Source organism: Phoxinus phoxinus (assembly GCF_949152265.1).
Source record: "Phoxinus phoxinus genome assembly, chromosome: 4".
Taxonomy (NCBI): Eukaryota; Metazoa; Chordata; class Actinopteri; order Cypriniformes; family Leuciscidae; genus Phoxinus; species Phoxinus phoxinus.
In genome coordinates, this window is record NC_136879.1 from 44998548 (window position 1) to 45021047 (window position 22500).

At 41.1% G+C, this 22500-nt stretch overlaps 2 protein-coding genes across 2 annotated transcripts in view; both read left to right on the forward strand.

Annotated features, from left to right (window-relative positions):
• The first annotated feature begins 3630 nt into the window (after nucleotides 1–3630).
• Nucleotides 3631–8294, forward strand: LOC306997731 (uncharacterized protein). The gene is made up of 4 exons (XM_079611155.1): nucleotides 3631–4270; nucleotides 4507–4554; nucleotides 6956–7165; nucleotides 7429–8294. Exons 1-4 carry the CDS (start codon nucleotides 3964–3966, stop codon nucleotides 7908–7910), a joined length of 1047 nt encoding a protein of 348 aa, XP_079467281.1. The 5' UTR covers nucleotides 3631–3963; the 3' UTR covers nucleotides 7911–8294.
• A 7287-nt stretch (nucleotides 8295–15581) lies between these two features.
• The window catches only part of chrd (chordin), a 22423-nt gene continuing 15504 nt past the window's right edge, over nucleotides 15582–22500 (forward strand). The window contains exons 1-6 of the mRNA XM_079611132.1: nucleotides 15582–15834; nucleotides 17768–17871; nucleotides 19730–19856; nucleotides 20029–20160; nucleotides 20370–20487; nucleotides 20587–20674. Coding sequence (XP_079467258.1) covers nucleotides 15705–15834; nucleotides 17768–17871; nucleotides 19730–19856; nucleotides 20029–20160; nucleotides 20370–20487; nucleotides 20587–20674 — 699 coding nt within the window. The 5' untranslated portion in view covers nucleotides 15582–15704. The remainder of the gene's footprint in view (nucleotides 15835–17767; nucleotides 17872–19729; nucleotides 19857–20028; nucleotides 20161–20369; nucleotides 20488–20586; nucleotides 20675–22500) is intronic.

A 22500-nucleotide genomic window follows, 5' to 3' on the forward strand; every position in this document is an offset into this window, starting at 1 on the left:
CTGATCACTGCTGTAATGTCAGATCACTGCTGTAATGTCAGATCACTGCTGTAATGTCAGATCACTGCTGTAATGTCAGATCACTGCTCTAATGTCAGATCACTGCTCTAATGTCAGATCACTGCTCTAATGTCTGATCACTGCTGTAATGTCAGATCACTGCTGTAATGTCTGATCACTGCTCTAATGTCAGATCACTGCTCTAATGTCAGATCACTGCTGTAATGTCAGATCACTGCTCTAATGTCAGATCACTGCTGTAATGTCAGATCACTGCTGTAATGTTAGATCACTGCTGTAATGTCAGATCACTGCTGTAATGTCAGATCACTGCTCTAATGTCAGATCACTGCTGTAATGTCAGATCACTGCTCAAATGTCAGATCACTGCTGTAATGTCAGATCACTGCTGTAATGTCAGATCACTGCTGTAATGTCAGATCACTGCTGTAATGTCAGATCACTGCTGTAATGTCAGATCACTGCTCTAATGTCAGATCACTGCTGTAATGTCAGATCACTGCTCTAATGTCAGATCACTGCTCTAATGTCAGATCACTGCTCTAATGTCAGATCACTGCTGTAATGTCAGATCACTGCTGTAATGTCAGATCACTGCTGTAATGTCAGATCACTGCTGTAATGTCAGATCACTGCTGTAATGTCAGATCACTGCTGTAATGTCAGATCACTGCTGTAATGTCAGATCACTGCTGTAATGTCAGATCACTGCTGTAATGTCAGATCACTGCTCTAATGTCAGATCACTGCTGTAATGTCAGATCACTGCTGTAATGTCAGATCACTGCTGTAATGTCAGATCACTGCTGTAATGTCAGATCACTGCTGTAATGTCAGATCACTGCTGTAATGTCAGATCACTGCTGTAATGTCAGATCACTGCTGTAATGACAGATCACTGCTCTAATGTCAGATCACTGCTGTAATGTCTGATCACTGCTGTAATGTCAGATCACTGCTGTAATGTCAGATCACTGCTGTAATGTCAGATCACTGCTGTAATGTCAGATCACTGCTGTAATGTCAGATCACTGCTGTAATGTCAGATCACTGCTGTAATGTCAGATCACTGCTCTAATGTCAGATCACTGCTGTAATGTCAGATCACTGCTCTAATGTCAGATCACTGCTGTAATGTCAGATCACTGCTGTAATGTCAGATCACTGCTGTAATGTCAGATCACTGCTGTAATGTCAGATCACTGCTGTAATGTCAGATCACTGCTGTAATGTCAGATCACTGCTGTAATGTCAGATCACTGCTGTAATGTCAGATCACTGCTGTAATGTCAGATCACTGCTGTAATGTCAGATCACTGCTGTAATGTCAGATCACTGCTGTAATGTCAGATCACTGCTCAAATGTCAGATCACTGCTGTAATGTCAGATCACTGCTCTAATGTCAGATCACTGCTGTAATGTCAGATCACTGCTCTAATGTCAGATCACTGCTGTAATGTCAGATCACTGCTCTAATGTCAGATCACTGCTGTAATGTCAGATCACTGCTCAAATGTCAGATCACTGCTGTAATGTCAGATCACTGCTGTAATGTCAGATCACTGCTGTAATGTCAGATCACTGCTGTAATGTCAGATCACTGCTCTAAAGTCAGATCACTGCTCTAATGTCAGATCACTGCTGTAATGTCAGATCACTGCTGTAATGTCAGATCACTGCTGTAATGTCAGATCACTGCTGTAATGTCAGATCACTGCTGTAATGTCAGATCACTGCTGTAATGTCAGATCACTGCTGTAATGTCAGATCACTGCTGTAATGTCAGATCACTGCTGTAATGTCAGATCACTGCTGTAATGTCAGATCACTGCTGTAATGTCAGATCACTGCTGTAATGTCAGATCACTGCTGTAATGTCAGATCACTGCTGTAATGTCAGATCACTGCTGTAATGTCAGATCACTGCTGTAATGTCAGATCACTGCTGTAATGTCAGATCACTGCTGTAATGTCAGATCACTGCTGTAATGTCAGATCACTGCTGTAATGTCAGATCACTGCTGTAATGTCAGATCACTGCTCTAATGTCAGATCACTGCTGTAATGTCAGATCACTGCTGTGATGTCAGATCACTGCTGTGATATGAACTCATGTTCACTAGTTTCATACACAATGGCTCATTTACTATAATAACTGCACCATGAGCTTCCCCGAAACAGCAATATCAGAATATCATCATCAGTATCATAACATCATGCCCGTCATATGCATGATTCTCAAGACCCTCATCTTCACAATAACACACTGTCGGTCTTCATAAAGATAATCATAAATCTGCAAACGAGTCGTCGTGTCTATGAAGATCAAGATCGAGAGGATTCTGCCTCAACATGTCACACACACACACACACACACACACACACACACACACACACATGCTGAGAAGCGTATTAACTGAAGATTATTGCACAATAACATCACAGTTTGAAAACCACTATCATATACAGTATATATACGGTGTATATTGAGAATATTGACTTTATTCTCTTTTAAACACTATATGGCACAGAGAAATATATATTAATAATGCACGTGGACATGTAGCTGATCCTCACTTCATCTAATATTTGAGGTTTTTTAAAACGTTGTAGATTTAGCAAATGAAAATCCATAACATAATGACTATATTTGGAGTTCTTGTTGAAAGTAATTCAATTACAGAAGAATAAAGGAACAATAATTAACATGATAATAAACAACCGGCTGATGTTGACATGATTACACTCAGACGGGAAATCAGATTTTTTTGTTTTTTTTCACATTCAGATTGTTTCTGTATTGATAAAATGAACGTTTTATTGACATATTGACAAACAAAAATGGATAAATCAATAATGTTTTGTTCAATATTGTCAATAAAATATGTTCAAAATAAAAACAGTTTGTACTATTTCCGGGTTTATCTTTATAAAAGAATATAAAATGTAAATATTGTTTTATCCAGATGAAATAGCACAAACTGTTTTGATTTATTTTCACACTAAATCTGTTGCTCAATGTTCAATAAAATCATATATTGTGCAATCATACACATTGTAACCCTGTTATTAAACCTGCTGCATATTTCACCAGCACTGTCATCTGCATCATATTCCATATCTGCACAATCCTATGATATGAACTGGTGCACAACTATAACACAATAACTCTTCAACTCTTCATATGTCTTACCCGCGCAGAGTGTGTGTGTGTGTGTGTGTGTGTGTGTGTGTGTGTGTGTGTGTGTGTGTGTGTGTGTGTGTGTGTGTGCGTGTGTGCGTGTCCGCGTGCGTCAGCTTTCATAAAGTTATGAAAACGTTATTTCTGGATGTTTTCTGAGCGCTGAGTGGTGCGCATGCGCAGACCGTACATCAGATGAGACGCGCATCAGGTTCATGACGTCAGTGTTTTATCCATGCTCGCCTGCGTTTATTTCATAATCATATGCATTCATTGTTTTTTGCTTATGCATTCATATTCTCTTCTCTTTTCTGATCCGCTCGTCATCATCATCAGTGTGTGTTTCACTAGTGCGATGATTTATGAGTCAAACTCGGACTCACAACGGGTTCATATTTAAATCAGATTCAGAATCTGTTTCAAAGCCATAATTCACATGCTGTATAATAAACGTGAACCTCTCTCTTTAGAGTGTCTCTGTCTGTGTGTTTATGGGGTGCAGGGCTGTCACCATGGCGACCACAAGCAATGGAGAGGCTGATAAAGGAAAGCGTCTCTCTCTCTCTCTCTCTCTCTCCCTCTCTCTCTCTCTCTCCCTCTCTCTCTCTCTCTCTCTCTCTCTCTCTCTCTCTCTCTCTCTCTCTCTCTCTCTCTCTCTCTCTCTCAGCAGCAGCGCGTGCAGATGTGGTGTTGTCTCTTATCCTCTGGAGATGACAGGATCTGGATCTGGTGGGTTTAGTGAGAGTGTTGTTGTTCTCTGATGGCCTGTGTTTGCGGAGATGACGCGTCGCGTTGCTGTGCGTCGTGTCGTCGCGTGTTTGACGTCGCGCTGATTCTACCCTGTTCTCACACACTGTGCGCGCGCTGCCTGGCCGAGGGGGCGGGGCCTGTGTGGGGCGGGGGCGTGGTCAGGGGCGTGACCTCCGCCTCTCGTCCAATCTGTGCCGTTCTGTGTCCGAACTGTCGTCACAGTGTCGAGCTGCCCTGCTTTGATTGGTCGTCTGCTTTGACCTGTCTGCCCTTTGACCCCACGGTGACCCCTGACCCTAAAGCGAGCGAGGAGACGGGTGAGTGTCCTGCATGAAAACAGTAGCTACCAAGACATAGACAATATCATCATGATAATATATTGGGAAATATTTGTATCGTTGGATTATTGCTAAAATGACTTGAGTTACTTGCTACTGCATAAACACCCCTTACCTGAGGTAAACACAGCTTCCCTCACTCTATGAAGCAGTTTACGTATTCATTTTCTTCTTCCTCTTATTGTTTCTGTGTACTTGCCGTCTCTGTCCTTTAGATGGCAGTGTAGATCTTTCTGAAGAGGAAATGGAGAGATCAGTTACAGGTAGGCCGTTCATACTGCACACTACATACTGCACACTACACACTACACACTGCATACTACACACTACTGCACACTACACACTGCACACTACACACTACACACTGCACACTACATATTACACTGCTTACTGCACACTACACACTGCACACTACACACTGCATACTACACACTGCATACTACACACTACTGCACACTACACACTACTGCACACTATATACTGCACACTATACACTACACACTGCATACTACACACTACTGCACACTACACACCACTACACACTGCACACTACACACTGCACACTACACACTACACACTGCACACTACATATTACACTGCTTACTGCACACTACACACTGCACACTACACACTGCATACTACACACTGCATACTACACACTACAGCTCACTACATATTGCACACTACACACTGCACACTGCACACTACATATTACACTGCTTACTGCACACTACACACTACACACTGCATACTACACACTACTGCGCACTACACACTACTGCACACTACACACTACACACTGCATACTACACACTACTGCGCACTACATACAGTATATTACACACTACACACTGCATACTACACACACTGTATACTGCACACTACTGCTTACTGCACAATCACACTGCTTTTTGCACACTATACACTACACACTACTGCACACTACACACCACTGCACACTACACACTACACACTGCACACTACTGCTTACTGCAAAATCGCACTGCTTTTTGCACATTATACACTACACACTACTGCATACTGCACACTACACACTGCATACTACACACTGAACACTACACACTACTGCATACTGCACACTACACACTGCACACTACATATTGCACTGCTTACTGCACACTACACACTGTATAGTGCACACTATACACTGCATACTACACACACTGCACACCACACACTACTGCATACTGCACACTGCACACTACATATTGCACTGCTTACTGCACACTACACACTGTATAGTGCACACTATACACTGCATACTACACACACTGCACACCACACACTACTGCATACTGCACACTGCACACTGCACACTACATATTACACTGCTTACTGCACACTACACACTACACACTGCATACTACACACTACTGCGCACTACACACTACTGCACACTACACACTACACACTGCATACTACACACTACTGCGCACTACATACAGTATATTACACACTACACACTGCATACTACACACACTGTATACTGCACACTACTGCTTACTGCACAATCACACTGCTTTTTGCACACTATACACTACACACTACTGCACACTACACACCACTGCACACTACACACTACACACTGCACACTACTGCTTACTGCAAAATCGCACTGCTTTTTGCACATTATACACTACACACTACTGCATACTGCACACTACACACTGCATACTACACACTGAACACTACACACTACTGCATACTGCACACTACACACTGCACACTACATATTGCACTGCTTACTGCACACTACACACTGTATAGTGCACACTATACACTGCATACTACACACACTGCACACCACACACTACTGCATACTGCACACTGCACACTACATATTGCACTGCTTACTGCACACTACACACTGTATAGTGCACACTATACACTGCATACTACACACACTGCACACCACACACTACTGCATACTGCACACTACACACTGCACACTATATATTACACTGCTTACTGCACATTACACACTGCATAGTGCACACTATACACTGCATACTACACACACTGCACACCACACACTACTGCATACTGCACACTACACACTGCACTGCTTACTGCACATTACACACTGTATAGTGCACACTATACACTGCATACTACACACACTGCACACCACACTACTGCATACTGCACACTACACACTGCACACTATATATTACACTGCTTACTGCACACTACACACTGCACACTATATATTACACTGCTTACTGCACACTACACACTGCATACTGCACACTACACACTGCATACTGCACATTTCTTTAAGCTTGACATTGATTAATCGCTGATCATGGCCTACACAGGGCGCAAAGTCAAAATTATGACATACTAAATCAGAATTATGATATACTAAGATAAAAGAAAGTTTTCTCATAAGTTTTACATTTTGCTATGATTAATTACAACTTTTTTTTATATATATAAAGTTATAATTTTAACCTATGTCATAAATATGACCTATTAAATCAGAATTTCGACTTAGCATGTCATAATTTTGACATATTGTCATAACTGATGACATTTTATGCTATAATTATGACTTATGAAGCATGATTATTTCTCCTGTGTGCATGTGTAAATGCACTTCCACAGTCTTCTCTCATTTATCTGTGTAACTGACGTCTGCAGGTCTGGTGTTCGCTCTGGATTCGTCGCGCTCTGATTCGCCGCTTCGCCTCTCAGGCTCCGCCCTCTCCGTGAGCGTCATGAGTCAGGTGTGCTGTGAGGATGAGCGGATCGACCCGCCTCCACTGCCTCAGGTGTGCGGGAGCGTGAGCATCTCGAGAGGACAGTATTACTGGGAGATCGACGTCTGCAACAGTGCCCTCTATAGGATCGGTAAGAGAGGAGATGCTGAATATGTTTATGCAGAGATATTTTGTCAGAGATATTAAAACAAATGTAGGCCTTGCTCTTCTACTAATCCTTCCCTCGGCTCATTCTGACCTGGATTATTATTATTTTATAAAAAATAATGAAGTATAATTTTAGGGCTCCGGGTCATTTTGATCCCCGAGGGAAAGATGTGTTACAAGCCGCGAGGGAAGGATGAGGCGTTGTGCTGTTACGATTCATATAAGTGTGATTGGTTCTTGCCTCAGGTGTGATATCATCATGTGATGGGCGTGGCTGGTGGTTGGAGAGGCGTGGCCTAGCGTTTCACGCGGTATTTGACGGACGCCGTGAGCTCCTCCGCCTTATTCCTCCTCAGCTGAAGACAGTGGGCGTGTTTCTCAATGTGGGCGGAGCTTCAATCACCTTCCACAATCCTGTCACTCAAGAGTTTCTTGCCGCTGTCCCCTCCCACTTTAGCGTTCCCCTTCGTCCTGCTCTCCAATTGGGCCAGGGAAGACTCAAACTCCGCCCCGGCCTGCCGCCGCCCAATCACGTGTTTCTCAGCCCCAGCTCCACCTATCGGGGTCCAGGAGGGGCGGGGTCTGGGCGCTGGAGGCGGGGCCTGTCGTTCGGGTCCGTGAGGGCCGTGGTTCAGAAGTTCGAGGAGATGTCGACCGTGTCGGACTCAGATTCGGGTCTCGTTTCCAGTGTCGGGTCACTGTCTGAACACAATACCAGTACAGAGTAACAGCAGCAAGAACATTCGTTGACGTCTCGCTTCTGCTGGGGATTTCTCTACTGTTATTTATATTCAGTGGGAGAGATTGAGAATTAAACACACATCTGGACTGAGACACTATACATGCTAAATAAATACTGATACACACCACCAGTCGTTTTTTAACAGAAGTCTCTTCTGCTCACCAAGGCTGCATTTATTTGATCAAAAATACAAGAAAACAATAGAGTAATATTGTGAAATATTATTTTAATGTAAATCAGCTGTTTATGTGAATATATAGTAAAGTGTAATTTACTGCACAAACAACAGTTATTTACACTGACATTGAACTTTCAAAAGAACAGCATTAATCTGAAACAATCTTTTGTAACATTAAACACTGCCGTTCACAAGTTTGGGGTCAGTAAGTTTCATTTTTAAGGGGAAAGAAATGAAAGAGATCACGTTCAGAGAACATTCTAAAGTAGCGTTCAGAGAACATTCTAAAGTAACGTTCAGAGAACATTCAAAAGTAACGTTCAGAGAACATTCTAAAGTAGCGTTCAGAGAACATTCTAAAGTAACGTTCAGAGAACATTCTAAAGTAACGTTCAGAGAACATTCAAAAGTAACGTTCAGAGAACATTCAAAAGTAACGTTCAGAGAACATTCAAAAGTAACGTTCAGAGAACATTCAAAAGTAACGTTCAGAGAACATTCTAAAGTAACGTTCAGAAAACATTCAAAAGTAACGTTCAGAGAACATTCTAAAGTAACGTTCAGAGAACATTCTAAAGTAGCGTTCAGAGAACATTCTAAAGTAACGTTCAGAGAACATTCAAAAGTAGCGTTCAGAGAACATTCAAAAGTAACATTCAGAGAACATTCTAAAGTAACGTTCAGAGAACATTCAAAAGTAACATTCAGAAAACATTCTAAAGTAACGTTCAGAGAACATTCTAAAGTAGCGTTCAGAGAACATTCAAAAGTAACAATAAGAGAACATTCAAAAGTAACGTTCAGAGAACATTCAAAAGTAACGTTCAGAGAACATTCAAAAGTAACGTAACGTTCAGAGAACATTTAAAAGTAACGTAACGTTCAGAGAACATTCTAAAGTAACGTTCAGAGAACATTTAAAAGTAACGTAACGTTCAGAGAACATTCTAAAGTAACTTTCAGAGAACATTCAAAAGTAACATTCAGAGAACATTCAAAAGTAACGTTCAGAGAACATTCTAAAGTAACGTTCAGAGAACATTCTAAAGTCACATTCTAAAGTGTGTAAAGAGTCACACACACACACTAACTGGAACACACACACAAGTCCCCGTGTGAACACAAGCGGTGTGAGAGTCTTGCTGAAAGTGCTCTCAGTTATTATTGAAGAAATATAATTACAAAATTAATAAAGGAATATTACCATCATGCTTCTACCTATTTTCAGAACATAAACTAACTTTTTAACACACATTAAAATGTAGTATATTTTCTAAAAATATACTTGAGGTGAAAATTCTGTTTATTTTTTTAAAAGTGTATTTATTTGCACTTTACTTAAAAACATATTTTATGTTTATTTTAACTGCGTGCTGAAAATTATCATTCCTTTTTTATTTTATTTTATTTATAAAGCATCTTAAAAACAACACTGTTGACCAAAGTGCTGAACACAGTCTATAAATAAACAATAATATACAACAGAGGCGCAACAAAAAATAATAAAACAATAATTAACTATAAAGATAAATACATCCGTATTACAAAACTGAAAGTCAACCCTCAAACTGAGTTAAAAGCCAAAGAAAATAAATGAGTTTTAAGACGGATTTAAAAACAGAAAGAGCCTCAGTCAGTCTGATGTGCAAAGGCAGCTCAAAGACAGCTCAGGAGAGTCTCGGAGCTGCCACGGCAAACGCACGGTCCCCTCTGGAGTTACGTTTGGTCTTGGGGACGACCAGCAGTGCCTGGTCAGCCGACCGGAGCAAACGAAAGGGGGTGTAGGGCACGAGCAGATCGGACAGGTACTGGGGGGCCAGGCCATGCAGACATTTAAAAACAAATAAAATAATTTTAAAATCAGTGCGAGAGTGCACAGGGAGCCAGTGGAGGGATTGGAGGATGGGTGAAAAATGGTCAAATTTTCGAGTTCCAGTTAAAAGACGAGCAGCTGCATTTTGGACTAGTTGTAATCGTGCCATAAGTGATTTGCTAAGACCAGTGTAAAGTGCATTGCAATAATCGAAACGAGTGGTGATAAAAGCATGGATTACAATTTCAAAATCATGTCGCGATAAAACCGGTTTTACTTTGACTAGTTGCCTCAGCTGGAAGAAGCTGGTCTTCACCACTGCACTAATCTTCACCACTGCACTAATCTTCACCACTGCACTAATCTGGGCATCAAGTTTCAAATGACCGTCCAACTTGACTCCCAGGTTTGTAACCACAGGGCTAATGTCTCGGGTTAGACAACCCAGGTCAACAGGAACCGCAGCAGCTGAGTCACCAAATATCACAAACTCAGTTTTGCTCTCATTTAAATACAAAAAATTCATAGCCATCCATGCTTTCACTTCATTTAGACACTCTAAAAGGGTTTTTGACTGACTTAGCGGCACATATATTTGGTAGTCGTCAGCATAAAAATGAAACGAAACATTGACTTCTGAGGATTGACCCAAGAGGCAGCAGGTACATTGAGAAAAGTAGCGGCCCAAGGACAGACCCTTGAGGAACTCCGCACGACAGAGGAGCCGAAGAGGACACAGCATCACTGACCTGAACTGAAAAACTTCTGCCTTCCAAATAGGACATAACCCAGGCTAAGGCCAACCCCTTAATGCCCACAGTTCTCCAGTCGAGACAATAAGATGTGGTGGTCAACTGTATCGAACGCAGCCGTACGGTCCAATAGCAGCAGAGCAACAGTATCACCAGAGTCTGGAGCGGTCTCAGTGCTGTGGGCTGACTTAAACCCAGACTGGAACATTTCAGTTATACAATTGTCATTCAAAAATGTGCTCAGCTGCAGATAAACAACTTTCTCCAAAATGTTGGAGAGCAAAGGGAGCTTGGAGATAGGCCGATAGCTAGAGAGCTCAAGTCGGTCCAGACCAGGTTTCTTTAACAGGGGTTGAACAACTGCATGTTTAAAACTCATAGGTACGACTCCAGTAAATAAACTAAAATTAACAATATCAAGTATGCAGGGTGCCACTGTAGGAAAAACCTCTTTAAAAAGACGAGGGGGAATCACATCATTGGGGGAGCCAGTGATCTTCATTTGACCAATAATCTTTTCTAAAGGCAAGCTAACCGGCTCAAACTGGTTCAAGACAGCAGGACAGGTTACAGAGATGCCAGGGTCATGCAAATGTGGACCAATGAGGGCCCTAATGCTCTCCAGCTTGTGGATAAAAAAGTGAAGAATTCATCATTGTAAAAATTCATTGAAAGTATACTTTCAAAATACATTATACGATATTGTAGAAAGTATATGAGTAATATCTGTTTATTAATGTGTATTTATCACTGAAGACAAAGTGTGTAATGTGCAGTATTTGGAATAAGCCGAAGCCATCACTGAGCAAATACTCAAATATAATACACTTATGATACTTCATATACTTATACTAATCGAGCATTAATTATTCCCACACAGGCGTATACTTAAAGTTTACTTGAAGTTGCTCCAATTTAGCACAAAAATACACGAAACACACTTAAAGTTCTGCAGTTTAATTACAACTAAAATATACTGAGCACAGAATTAGTTTAGCACACTTGAAGTGTTCTGATCATTAACACACACACACACACACACACACACACAGGTGAGAAAGCAGAAGCTCACACCGGTGTGTGTATAGTCTGTCTGCTCTGCAGGGATAATGTATGCGTGTGTGTGTGTGTGTGTGTGTATTACTGGAGTGTGTGTTAGTGACTGAGCTTCCTCTCCTCATCATCATCAGCTTCACGCCGACACCGGAGACTGGCGAACACGTGGACCAGCTCAAGAAGACCATCAGCTCCTCGCGGAGAGACCTCACAACACAGATTACACACAGATTACAGATTCTAAAGACGCATGAACAGATGAAGCCTTTAAACAACTGATAACTTTCTTATTAGGTCTCAAAGTCTGCCTTTAGCGCTTTAGAAACACCGCTCACACGCTTATACAACATTAATGTGTTAACTCTGTTCATACACTGGTAAACGTGTTTAGATCACTTTATTAAGTAGATCAACTTAATTGAAAAAAATTAAGTTATGTGAATTTGACAATTCCACATTAATTACATATTTATGTACATCATTTTTCCACATTACAAAAGTTTACTCAGGCTACTCAATCATTTTAAGGCAAATCGTTTCCTAATTTTTTTTTAAAGTTAAATCAATATTTTGTGTTTTACACCTGACAAATAAATATAATGTAAATATATCTACAGGTGAAACTGGAAAATTGAATATGGTGCAAAAGTTCATTTATTTCAGTAATTCCACTTAAAAGCTGAAACTAATATAGTATATAGACTCATTACATGCAAAGTGAGATATTTATGTGTTATATTTTGATGATTATGGCGTACAGCTTATGAAAACCTTCTAATTTTAAATTTGGGGGTTTCATCAAAATTATAACGAATAAAGGCTTTAAATATCTCACTTTAATGAGTCGATATAATATATTAGTTTCAGCTTTTAAGTTGAATTACTGAAATAAATGAACTTTTGCACCATTTTCTAATTTTTCATTTTCACATATACAGTACATAATACTATCAGATGATCCAAAAGATAATTATTTTATGAAATACAATGATTTAGTTTGATCACCATATTCCAAAAAGGTATGCATATCGAAGTATTATGATATAATTAATGAAGCTATAATTGCCCTTTGATCTAAACCAGAATATGTAAATATTAAAATCAGTTGCATGGTAAATTAATGATATTTTGTATGGTTATTATGATATTTTAGTAAAGTCTGTGCACGCGCGTTTTCGCGTAAGAAACGACAGAAACTGTTCCACACACACACACACACACACACACACACACACTGATTACGCGGTTTCTGTCGGTTCCCCGTGAATGAGTGTGTGTAATCTTCTGTCAGAACACACACACACACACACTCGTTATGGTTTCTGTCGGTCGTGAATGAGTGTGTGTAATCTTCTGTTATCACCTCATGATGAAATGTAAAGAGCTCATGATCGACTGATGATGGATTCCCATTCTCAGCGGATGCGCGCGCAGGTGTGAAGCACCATCAGCATGAAGATAACACACCTTACACACACACACCTCACACACACACACACACTCAAGCACCTCGTGTGTACCTGTGAACTCATTTCGGAAACGCTAATACACACACACACCATTTGCTGTGTATATTGTGATTAGTTCTGTCTCACATGTCTTAACGGAGCATAACGAGACTGACACACACACACACACACACACACACTTCATTACGGAAGCACACAATGCATTAGCCTACATATAAATTATATATTTAAAATACCAGAGAATGCATTATAAATAAATTGTATAAAACACAACAGAAAACATTATATACAAGTGTTCAGTTATAATAAAATAAAGACCATATATTATAATTAAAATGGAATAAAACAACAGTATTTTTGTGTTATTGAATGTAAAATGTAGGCCTATTATCGTTTAATATAAAAATATCTTCTGTCTGTGATCACTGGCATGATTATGCGCTTTAACTGTATTAATATAGGTTTGACTCGTTATGATCTCGCGCGCGGATCTATAGCTCGAGTTTTACATTTAAATATGGCAAACACAGTTTTGCGCGCAATATACGCACTTTATCTGCACTCGACACCCATGATGTTACCCGAGGGTCTACAGTGCGTATCGTTCATGCAAACACTATTATTGGCGTATAAATGGCACGAGAAATACACTCTATCCGCACTCCAGGATTATCCCGGACTTTATGGCATGAAGACAGGAGGTTATGTTTCCTCGAGTGTCTTTAGTTGTCCCCCCTCTCTCTCTCCGTGTTCGCGTATCTCTATTTAACTCTATAATCTCGCAGTGAAAGGAGAACACGAGGACTCTGCGGCTCTGCTGGAGTTTATTGCGCGCGCCTTTCTCATGCAGAACACCCCGCGCGCGCGTTTAACATCTGCATGGCGGGAACCCGCGGGGATCCGCGCGCCTTCCGGGGCCACTGATATACTCACACACTTTATTATTTTGTGATTTTATTATTCCATTATTCGCCTTTCAAACCCCGCGGAGGGGAAATGACCCCGTATACAGAGAGCGGGAAGCCATCGCGGTTTACAGCGCGCATCATCATCATCATTAGTGTATGATTAGAGCCCATCACGCGGCGCTTTGAAGCGGACATGTTATTAATATATCGTTCGTGGAACTTTTAGTCTGAAAGGAGTTTGTTCGTATGACGTTTTTAAATGTTACTTGTTCCAGAACGCTCAGAGAACACTGGAAATCACCAGCTAATAAACGTTATTTCTGAACGTTCTCTGAAGCTTCAACACGCCAGGGTTTTAAATGTTCTAAAGACGGTTATGTGAACGTTAGGGGAACATTCAAGTCTTCAAACATTATGGGAACGGTATTTTTGAACGTTCTGAAACATTTGTTAAAAAAAAGTCACACGAACAAAATCGTTTCAGAAAAAAGTATGTATGGTGACAGAATGTTTGTTCATAACGTTGAGAAAACCTTGCCAGAACGTTCCGTGTCAGCTGGAGATCATTTAAACACTCATATATGACAAGGAAATGTCATTGATCTTCTGAGGTTAATGCTCTCAGATGAAAGCCATACATGAACTTTATTAATGTTTGTGTGTTAACATCAGAGATGACCTGAGTTTAGCCTCGTCCAGTGTGTGTGTGTGTGTGTGTGTGTAAGAGCTGAAGTCTGCGCAGAACTGTTGGGTTCCTCGCTGAACATGCATTGTTCTTCTGGAAGAAAGGAAGTCTCGAGAAATAAAGGACTCCCACTCCGCCTTTGATTCGAGCAGAGTAATGGTCAAGCGCATTCATGAGGATCTGGAGATGAAGAGGACCAGCATCTGCGCTCGCGCGTTCGGGAGATGTGGACCGACTCTCTCTGAACGCGTTTATAATTCAAAAGTAACGTCCCCATAACGTTTGAAGAATGGAATGTTCCCTTAGCGTTCACATACCCGTCGTTAGAACGTTTAAACCCTGCGTGTTGAGTCCAGAGAACATCCAGAAATAACGGTTCATGTGTTTATTAGCGGGAGATATTCATCTTGAACGTTCCATTGCATCATTCTTCAAACATGGCCAAACATTGTTATTAAAAGCAACATTCACACAAATTCACGGACAAATGCAAAAGCAATGGCTTTTTATGCTATTTTATACATTATTGTTCATTGGATTTTTTTATTTTATTTTTTAGAGTAAAAGCGAAACTGTGCAATTGATCGTTCGAATAGAAAAGATGCCAGACGGAGAATAAAAGTCTAAAGTGATTCATGTAATGTGTATTAAAGGTATTCGCAGGTGAAGTTTTGGGGCATCTGAGGTCCCGCCCCCCTCACCCCCCCTCACGAGCACCGGATAAAACCGGGAGTCGCTCGCGCACACACACACACACACACACGCACGCACGCACGCAGCTCGCGACACCGTGAGCTCAGTCTGAGGAGGACGCGCATTAGCGGACCGTCATTATTGAACACGAGTGTGTATATAGGCCTGTAACAGTGTTGACTCGTGTTTGGGTGAAGAGAAGGAAAAGTTCGGCGAATCCCGAGGGATGGAGTTGCTGCGCGTGCTGTGGATTCTAGGATGCGCGTGCATGTCTTCGGTTCAGGGCTCGCGTCTGAAGACGCCCGCGTTACCGATCCAGCCCGAGCGCGAGCCCGTGTTGTCCAAAGGCTTGTCCGGTAAGAGAACCAGCATCACAACCTCCAAACTACAGCTTTACACTCCAAACTACAGCTTTACACTCCAAACTACAGCTTTACACTCCAAACTACAGCTTTACACTCCAAACTACAGCTTTACACTCCAAACTACAGCTTTACACTCCAAACTACAGCTTTACACTCCAAACTACAGCTTTACACTCCAAACTACAGCTTTACACTCCAAACTACAGCTTTACACTCCAAACTACAGCTTTACACTCCAAACTACAGCTTTACACTCCAAAACATCCAGCTTTCAGAAAGAACGCGCGTTTTAGAGCATGCATTAATATTAAGACGCTTTGGATGTTAAAAGTTCTAGTGAAAAATAGTCATTTGCACTTTACTTAAAAACATATTTTATGTATATTTTAACTGTGTGCTGAAAATTATCATTGTAAAAATTCATTGAATGTATACTTTCAAAATACATTATAATATACAATATTGTAGAAAGTATATGAGTAATATCTGTTTATTAATGTGCATTTATCACTGAAGACAAAGTGTGTAATTTGCAGTATTTGGAATAAACCGAAGGCATCACTGAGCAAATACTCAAATATAACACACTTATGATATATTAATTGTGTGTTTCGATAGACACTCGTAATGAATGTGTAATGTACTTTATAAAGTTCACTGTAACATCACTAATCGAGCATTAATTATTCCCACACAGGCGTATACTTAAAGTTTACTTGAAGTTGCTCCAATTTAGCACAAAAATACACTAAACACACTTAAAGTTACGCAGTGTAATTACAACTAAAATATACTGAGCACAGAATTAGTTTAGCGCACACACACACACACACACACACACACACACACACACACACACACACACACACACACACACACACACACACACACAGTGTGGATCATCAATACCGATACAGAACTGCTATTTTTAAGAGATGACAGATTCTGCATTATTGTCTGTAAAGCGTTCTCATGTGTAAGTGTTCGATGTCTTCAGATCGGTACAGCACCAGTACATTGACCAGCAGTGAAACCAGTTCATAATCTCTCATGCTGGTTATATTGGGGAACATGTTCTTTAGGTTTTTGATGTGTTGAAGCTCCTCGACCACTTCTCCAGGAGAGCCACACACACTCTCACACACACACACACACACACACACACACTCACACACACACTCTCTCACTCTCTCAGACTCCATTTATCTCCAGAGCCCGGGACGGTTTACGTGTGTGTGTGTGTGTGTGTGTGTCTTTGAAAGTGTTTAGCTCAACAATAAATAGCTAAACACTTTCAAAGACACACACACACACACACACACACTCTCACACACACACACACACACACACACACACACACACACACACACACACACACACACACACACACACACTCACACACACACACACACACACACACTCACTCTCACTCTCTCAGACTCCATTTATCTCCAGAGCCCGGGACGGTTTACGTGTGTGTGTGTGTGTGTGTGTGTGTGTGTGTGTGTGTGAGTGTGTGTGTCTTTGAAAGTGTTTAGCTCAACAATAAATTGTTTAATAGTCTGGCTCTGTAAACGGTCCTCATTCCAGATGCATTAAACACCACATTTACTCCAATCTCTCATTCTCTCTTCAAAACAAAGCCGAGGAGATGTTTTGCTTTCCAGCGCTGGTTTGGTTGGGAAGGAAAGAAATCGTGTTCACGGCTCGTTCTAGCTGGTGTTCCTGAAGCTCTGGCGCACAACCGGCCGTTTGAAGCTGATCTGTACACATTCCCGATGCTCTGCCACACACACACACACACACACACACACACACACACACACACACACACACACACACACACACACACACACACACACACACACACACACACACACACACACACACAGTCTCACGCTGCTCTTGTTTATTGTCTCATCAGGATGCTCCTTCGGTGGCCGCTTTTATTCGCTGGAAGACACGTGGCATCCAGACCTCGGAGAACCCTTCGGTGTGATGCACTGCGTCATGTGTCACTGTGAGCCGGTGAGCATCACACACACACACACACACACACACACACACACACACACACACTGTGTTTTCCATGCGGAAATGAGGAACTTTGCACCATTGTCATTGAACAGAATCAGATCAACATTGATCGATGTAACGATAAGAGAACATTCAAAAGTAAAGTTCAGAGAACATTCAAAAGTAACGTTCAGAGAACATTCAAAAGTAACGTTCAGAGAACATTCTAAAGTAACGTTCAGAGAACATTCAAAAGTAATGTTCAGAGAACATTCAAAAGTAACGTTCAGAGAACATTCTAAAGTAACGTTCAGAGAACATTCAAAAGAAACGTTCAGAGAACATTCAAAAGTAACGTTCAGAGAACATTCTAAAGTAACGTTCAGAGAACATTCAAAAGTAATGTTCAGAGAACATTCAAAAGTAACGTTCAGAGAACATTCTAAAGTAACGTTCAGAGAACATTCAAAAGTAACGTTCAGAGAACATTCTAAAGTATTGTTCAGAGAACATTCTAAAGTAGCGTTCAGAGAACATTCTAAAGTGGCGTTCAGAGAACATTCTAAAGTAACGTTCAGAGAACATTCTAAAGTGGCGTTCAGAGAACATTCTAAAGTAGCGTTCAGAGAACATTCTAAAGTAGCGTTCAGAGAACATTCTAAAGTAGCGTTCAGAGAACATTCTAAAGTGGCGTTCAGAGAACATTCTAAAGTAGCGTTCAGAGAACATTCTAAAGTAGCGTTCAGAGAACATTCAAAAGTAACGTTCAGAGAACATTCTAAAGTAGCGTTCAGAGAACATTCAAAAGTAACGTTCAGAGAACATTCTAAAGTAGCGTTCAGAGAACATTCGTAACGTTCAGAGAACATTCAAAAGTAACGTTCAGAGAACACTCAAAAGTAACGTTCAGAGAACATTCTAAAGTAGCGTTCAGAGAACATTCTAAAGTAACGTTCAGAGAACATTCAAAAGTAACGTTCAGAGAACATTCTAAAGTAGCGTTCAGAGAACATTCTAAAGTAACGTTCAGAGAACATTCAAAAGTAACGTTCAGAGAACACTCAAAAGTAACGTTCAGAGAACATTCTAAAGTAACGTTCAGAGAACATTCTAAAGTAGCGTTCAGAGAACATTCTAAAGTAGCGTTCAGAGAACATTCTAAAGTGGCGTTCAGAGAACATTCTAAAGTAGCGTTCAGAGAACATTCTAAAGTAGCGTTCAGAGAACATTCAAAAGTAACGTTCAGAGAACATTCTAAAGTAGCGTTCAGAGAACATTCAAAAGTAACGTTCAGAGAACATTCTAAAGTAGCGTTCAGAGAACATTCTAAAGTAACGTTCAGAGAACATTCTAAAGTAGCGTTCAGAGAACATTCTAAAGTAACGTTCAGAGAACATTCTAAAGTAGCGTTCAGAGAACATTCTAAAGTAACGTTCAGAGAACATTCTAAAGTAGCGTTCAGAGAACATTCTAAAGTAACGTTCAGAGAACATTCTAAAGTAGCGTTCAGAGAACATTCTAAAGTAGCGTTCAGAGAACATTCTAAAGTAGCGTTCAGAGAACATTCTAAAGTAGCGTTCAGAGAACATTCTAAAGTAGCGTTCAGAGAACATTCTAAAGTAGCGTTCAGAGATTTCGTAACTTAAAGTGTAACGCTGTGCAAGTGTTTTGTTACTGCTGAATTCTGCAACACTGTTGTTTTCATGTTTATAACTGTCAGAAGCAGCTTTGAAACAGTCTATTAACAGCTTGTGTGATGCTCTCTCTCTCTCTCACACACACACACATACACACACACACACACTCACTCACTCACACACACACACACACACACACGCACACACACACACACACACACACTCTCGAGCAGCAGAGGAGTCGCAGAGGGAAGGTGTTTGGGAAGGTGAGCTGCAGGAATATGAAGCAGGATTGTCCCGAGCCGACCTGTGACGATCCGGTGCTGACTCCAGGACACTGCTGCAAAACATGTCCCAAAGGTACAAAAGGAGTGTGTGTTTTTCTGTGCACTGGTGTGTAAAGAAATGATGGAAAGCTTGAACGTGTGTGTGGACGGTCTCGAGCTCCTCATGTTTATGGATGCCGCTCTGGAACATTGACTCTGTTGTTGTGCGTTGGTGACATCATACGCTTTGGTTTCCGTGGTTACAGGCGACACATCGAGGAAGGAGGCGGAGTCTTTGTTCGAGTTCTTCCAGGACAAAGACGACGACCTGCACAAGTCGTACAACGACAGATCCTACGTCAGCTCTGAAGAGAACAGTCACCGAGACAGCGCGACCGGTGAGACTCCACACAACAAAATATTTTTTTAAATTAAATTACTATTTTTAATTTTTTTATTTAATTTATTTAGATTAATTTATTTTATTATTCTGAAATTTCTTAATTTTTAGTGTTTTGCTTTATTATTATTATTATTATTATTATTTTAAAATGTACTTTATTTCATTTAGTTATTTTTATTCTATTTTGTGCTTTATTTGATTCAGATTTCGTGTCTCTGCTGACGGGTGTGTCGGACTCTTGGTTGCCCAGTTCCAGTGGAGTCGCTCGGGCTCGATTCACTCTCTCCCGCACCAGCCTGACCTTCTCCATCACCTTCCAGAGGTAAAGCACCACGTGTGTGTCTCTCGCCCGCCCTCACACTCTGTGTGTGTGTCTCTCGCCCGCCCTCGCTCACTGTGTGTGTGTGTGTGTGTGTTTCAGGATCAACAGGCCGAGTGGAATCACCTTCCTGGACTCCGACGGAAACACTGCGTTTGAGTTCAGGGTCCCGAGAGCCGACACAGACATGGTGAGTCGAGTTACCTCATTAGTCAAGTTACCTTCATTAGTCGAGTCAAGTTACCTTCATTAGTCGAGTCAAGTCACCTTCATTAGTCGAGTCAAGTTACCTTCATTAGTCGAGTCAAGTCACCTTCATTAGTCAAGTCACCTTCATTAGTCGAGTCACCTTCATTAGTCGAGTCAAGTTACCTTCATTAGTCGAGTCACCTTCATTAGTCAAGTCAAGTCACCTTCATTAGTCAAGTCACCTTCATTAGTCAAGTCAAGTCCCCTTCATTGGTCGAGTCGCCTTCATTAGTCGAGTCAAGTCACCTTCATTAGTCGAGTCAAGTCACCTTCATTAGTCGAGTCAAGTCACCTTCATTAGTCGAGTCAAGTCACCTTCATTAGTCAAGTCACCTTCATTAGTCAAGTCAAGTCACCTTCATTAGTCAAGTCACCTTCATTAGTCAAGTCACCTTCATTAGTCAAGTCAAGTCACCTTCATTAGTCGAGTCAAGTCACCTTCATTAGTCAAGTTACCTTCATTAGTCGAGTCACCTTCATTAGTCAAGTCAAGTCACCTTCATTAGTCGAGTCAAGTTACCTTCATTGGTCGAGTCGCCTTCATTAGTCGAGTCAAGTCACCTTCATTAGTCAAGTCAAGTCCCCTTCATTGGTCGAGTCGCCTTCATTAGTCGAGTCAAGTCACCTTCATTAGTCGAGTCAAGTCACCTTCATTAGTCAAGTCACCTTCATTAGTCGAGTCAAGTCCCCTTCATTGGTCGAGTCGCCTTCATTAGTCGAGTCAAGTCACCTTCATTAGTCAAGTCACCTTCATTAGTCAAGTCACCTTCATTAGTCAAGTCAAGTCACCTTCATTAGTCGAGTCAAGTCACCTTCATTAGTCGAGTCAAGTCACCTTCATTAGTCGAGTCAAGTCACCTTCATTAGTCGAGTCAAGTCACCTTCATTAGTCGAGTCAAGTCACCTTCATTAGTCGAGTCAAGTTACCTTCATTAGTCGAGTCACCTTCATTAGTCGAGTCAAGTTACCTTCATTAGTCGAGTCAAGTCACCTTCATTAGTCGAGTCAAGTCACCTTCATTAGTCGAGTCAAGTTACCTTCATTAGTCGAGTCACCTTCATTAGTCGAGTCAAGTTACCTTCATTAGTCGAGTCAAGTCACCTTCATTAGTCGAGTCAAGTTACCTTCATTAGTCGAGTCACCTTCATTAGTCGAGTCAAGTCACCTTCATTAGTCGAGTCAAGTCACCTTCATTAGTCAAGTCAAGTCACCTTCATTAGTCGAGTCAAGTCACCTTCATTAGTCGAGTCAAGTCACCTTCATTAGTCGAGTCAAGTCACCTTCATTAGTCGAGTCAAGTTACCTTCATTAGTCGAGTCAAGTTACCTTCATTAGTCGAGTCAAGTTACCTTCATTAGTCGAGTCAAGTTACCTTCATTAGTCGAGTCAAGTTACCTTCATTAGTCGAGTCAAGTTACCTTCATTAGTCGAGTCAAGTTACCTTCATTAGTCGAGTCAAGTCGCCTTCATTAGTCGAGTCAAGTCGCCTTCATTAGTCGAGTCAAGTCACCTTCATTAGTCGAGTCAAGTCACCTTCATTAGTCGAGTCAAGTCACCTTCATTAGTCGAGTCAAGTCACCTTCATTAGTCGAGTCAAGTCACCTTCATTAGTCGAGTCAAGTCGCCTTCATTAGTCGAGTCAAGTCACCTTCATTAGTCGAGTCAAGTCACCTTCATTAGTCGAGTCAAGTCCCCTTCATTGGTCGAGTCGCCTTCATTAGTCGAGTCAAGTCACCTTCATTAGTCAAGTCACCTTCATTAGTCAAG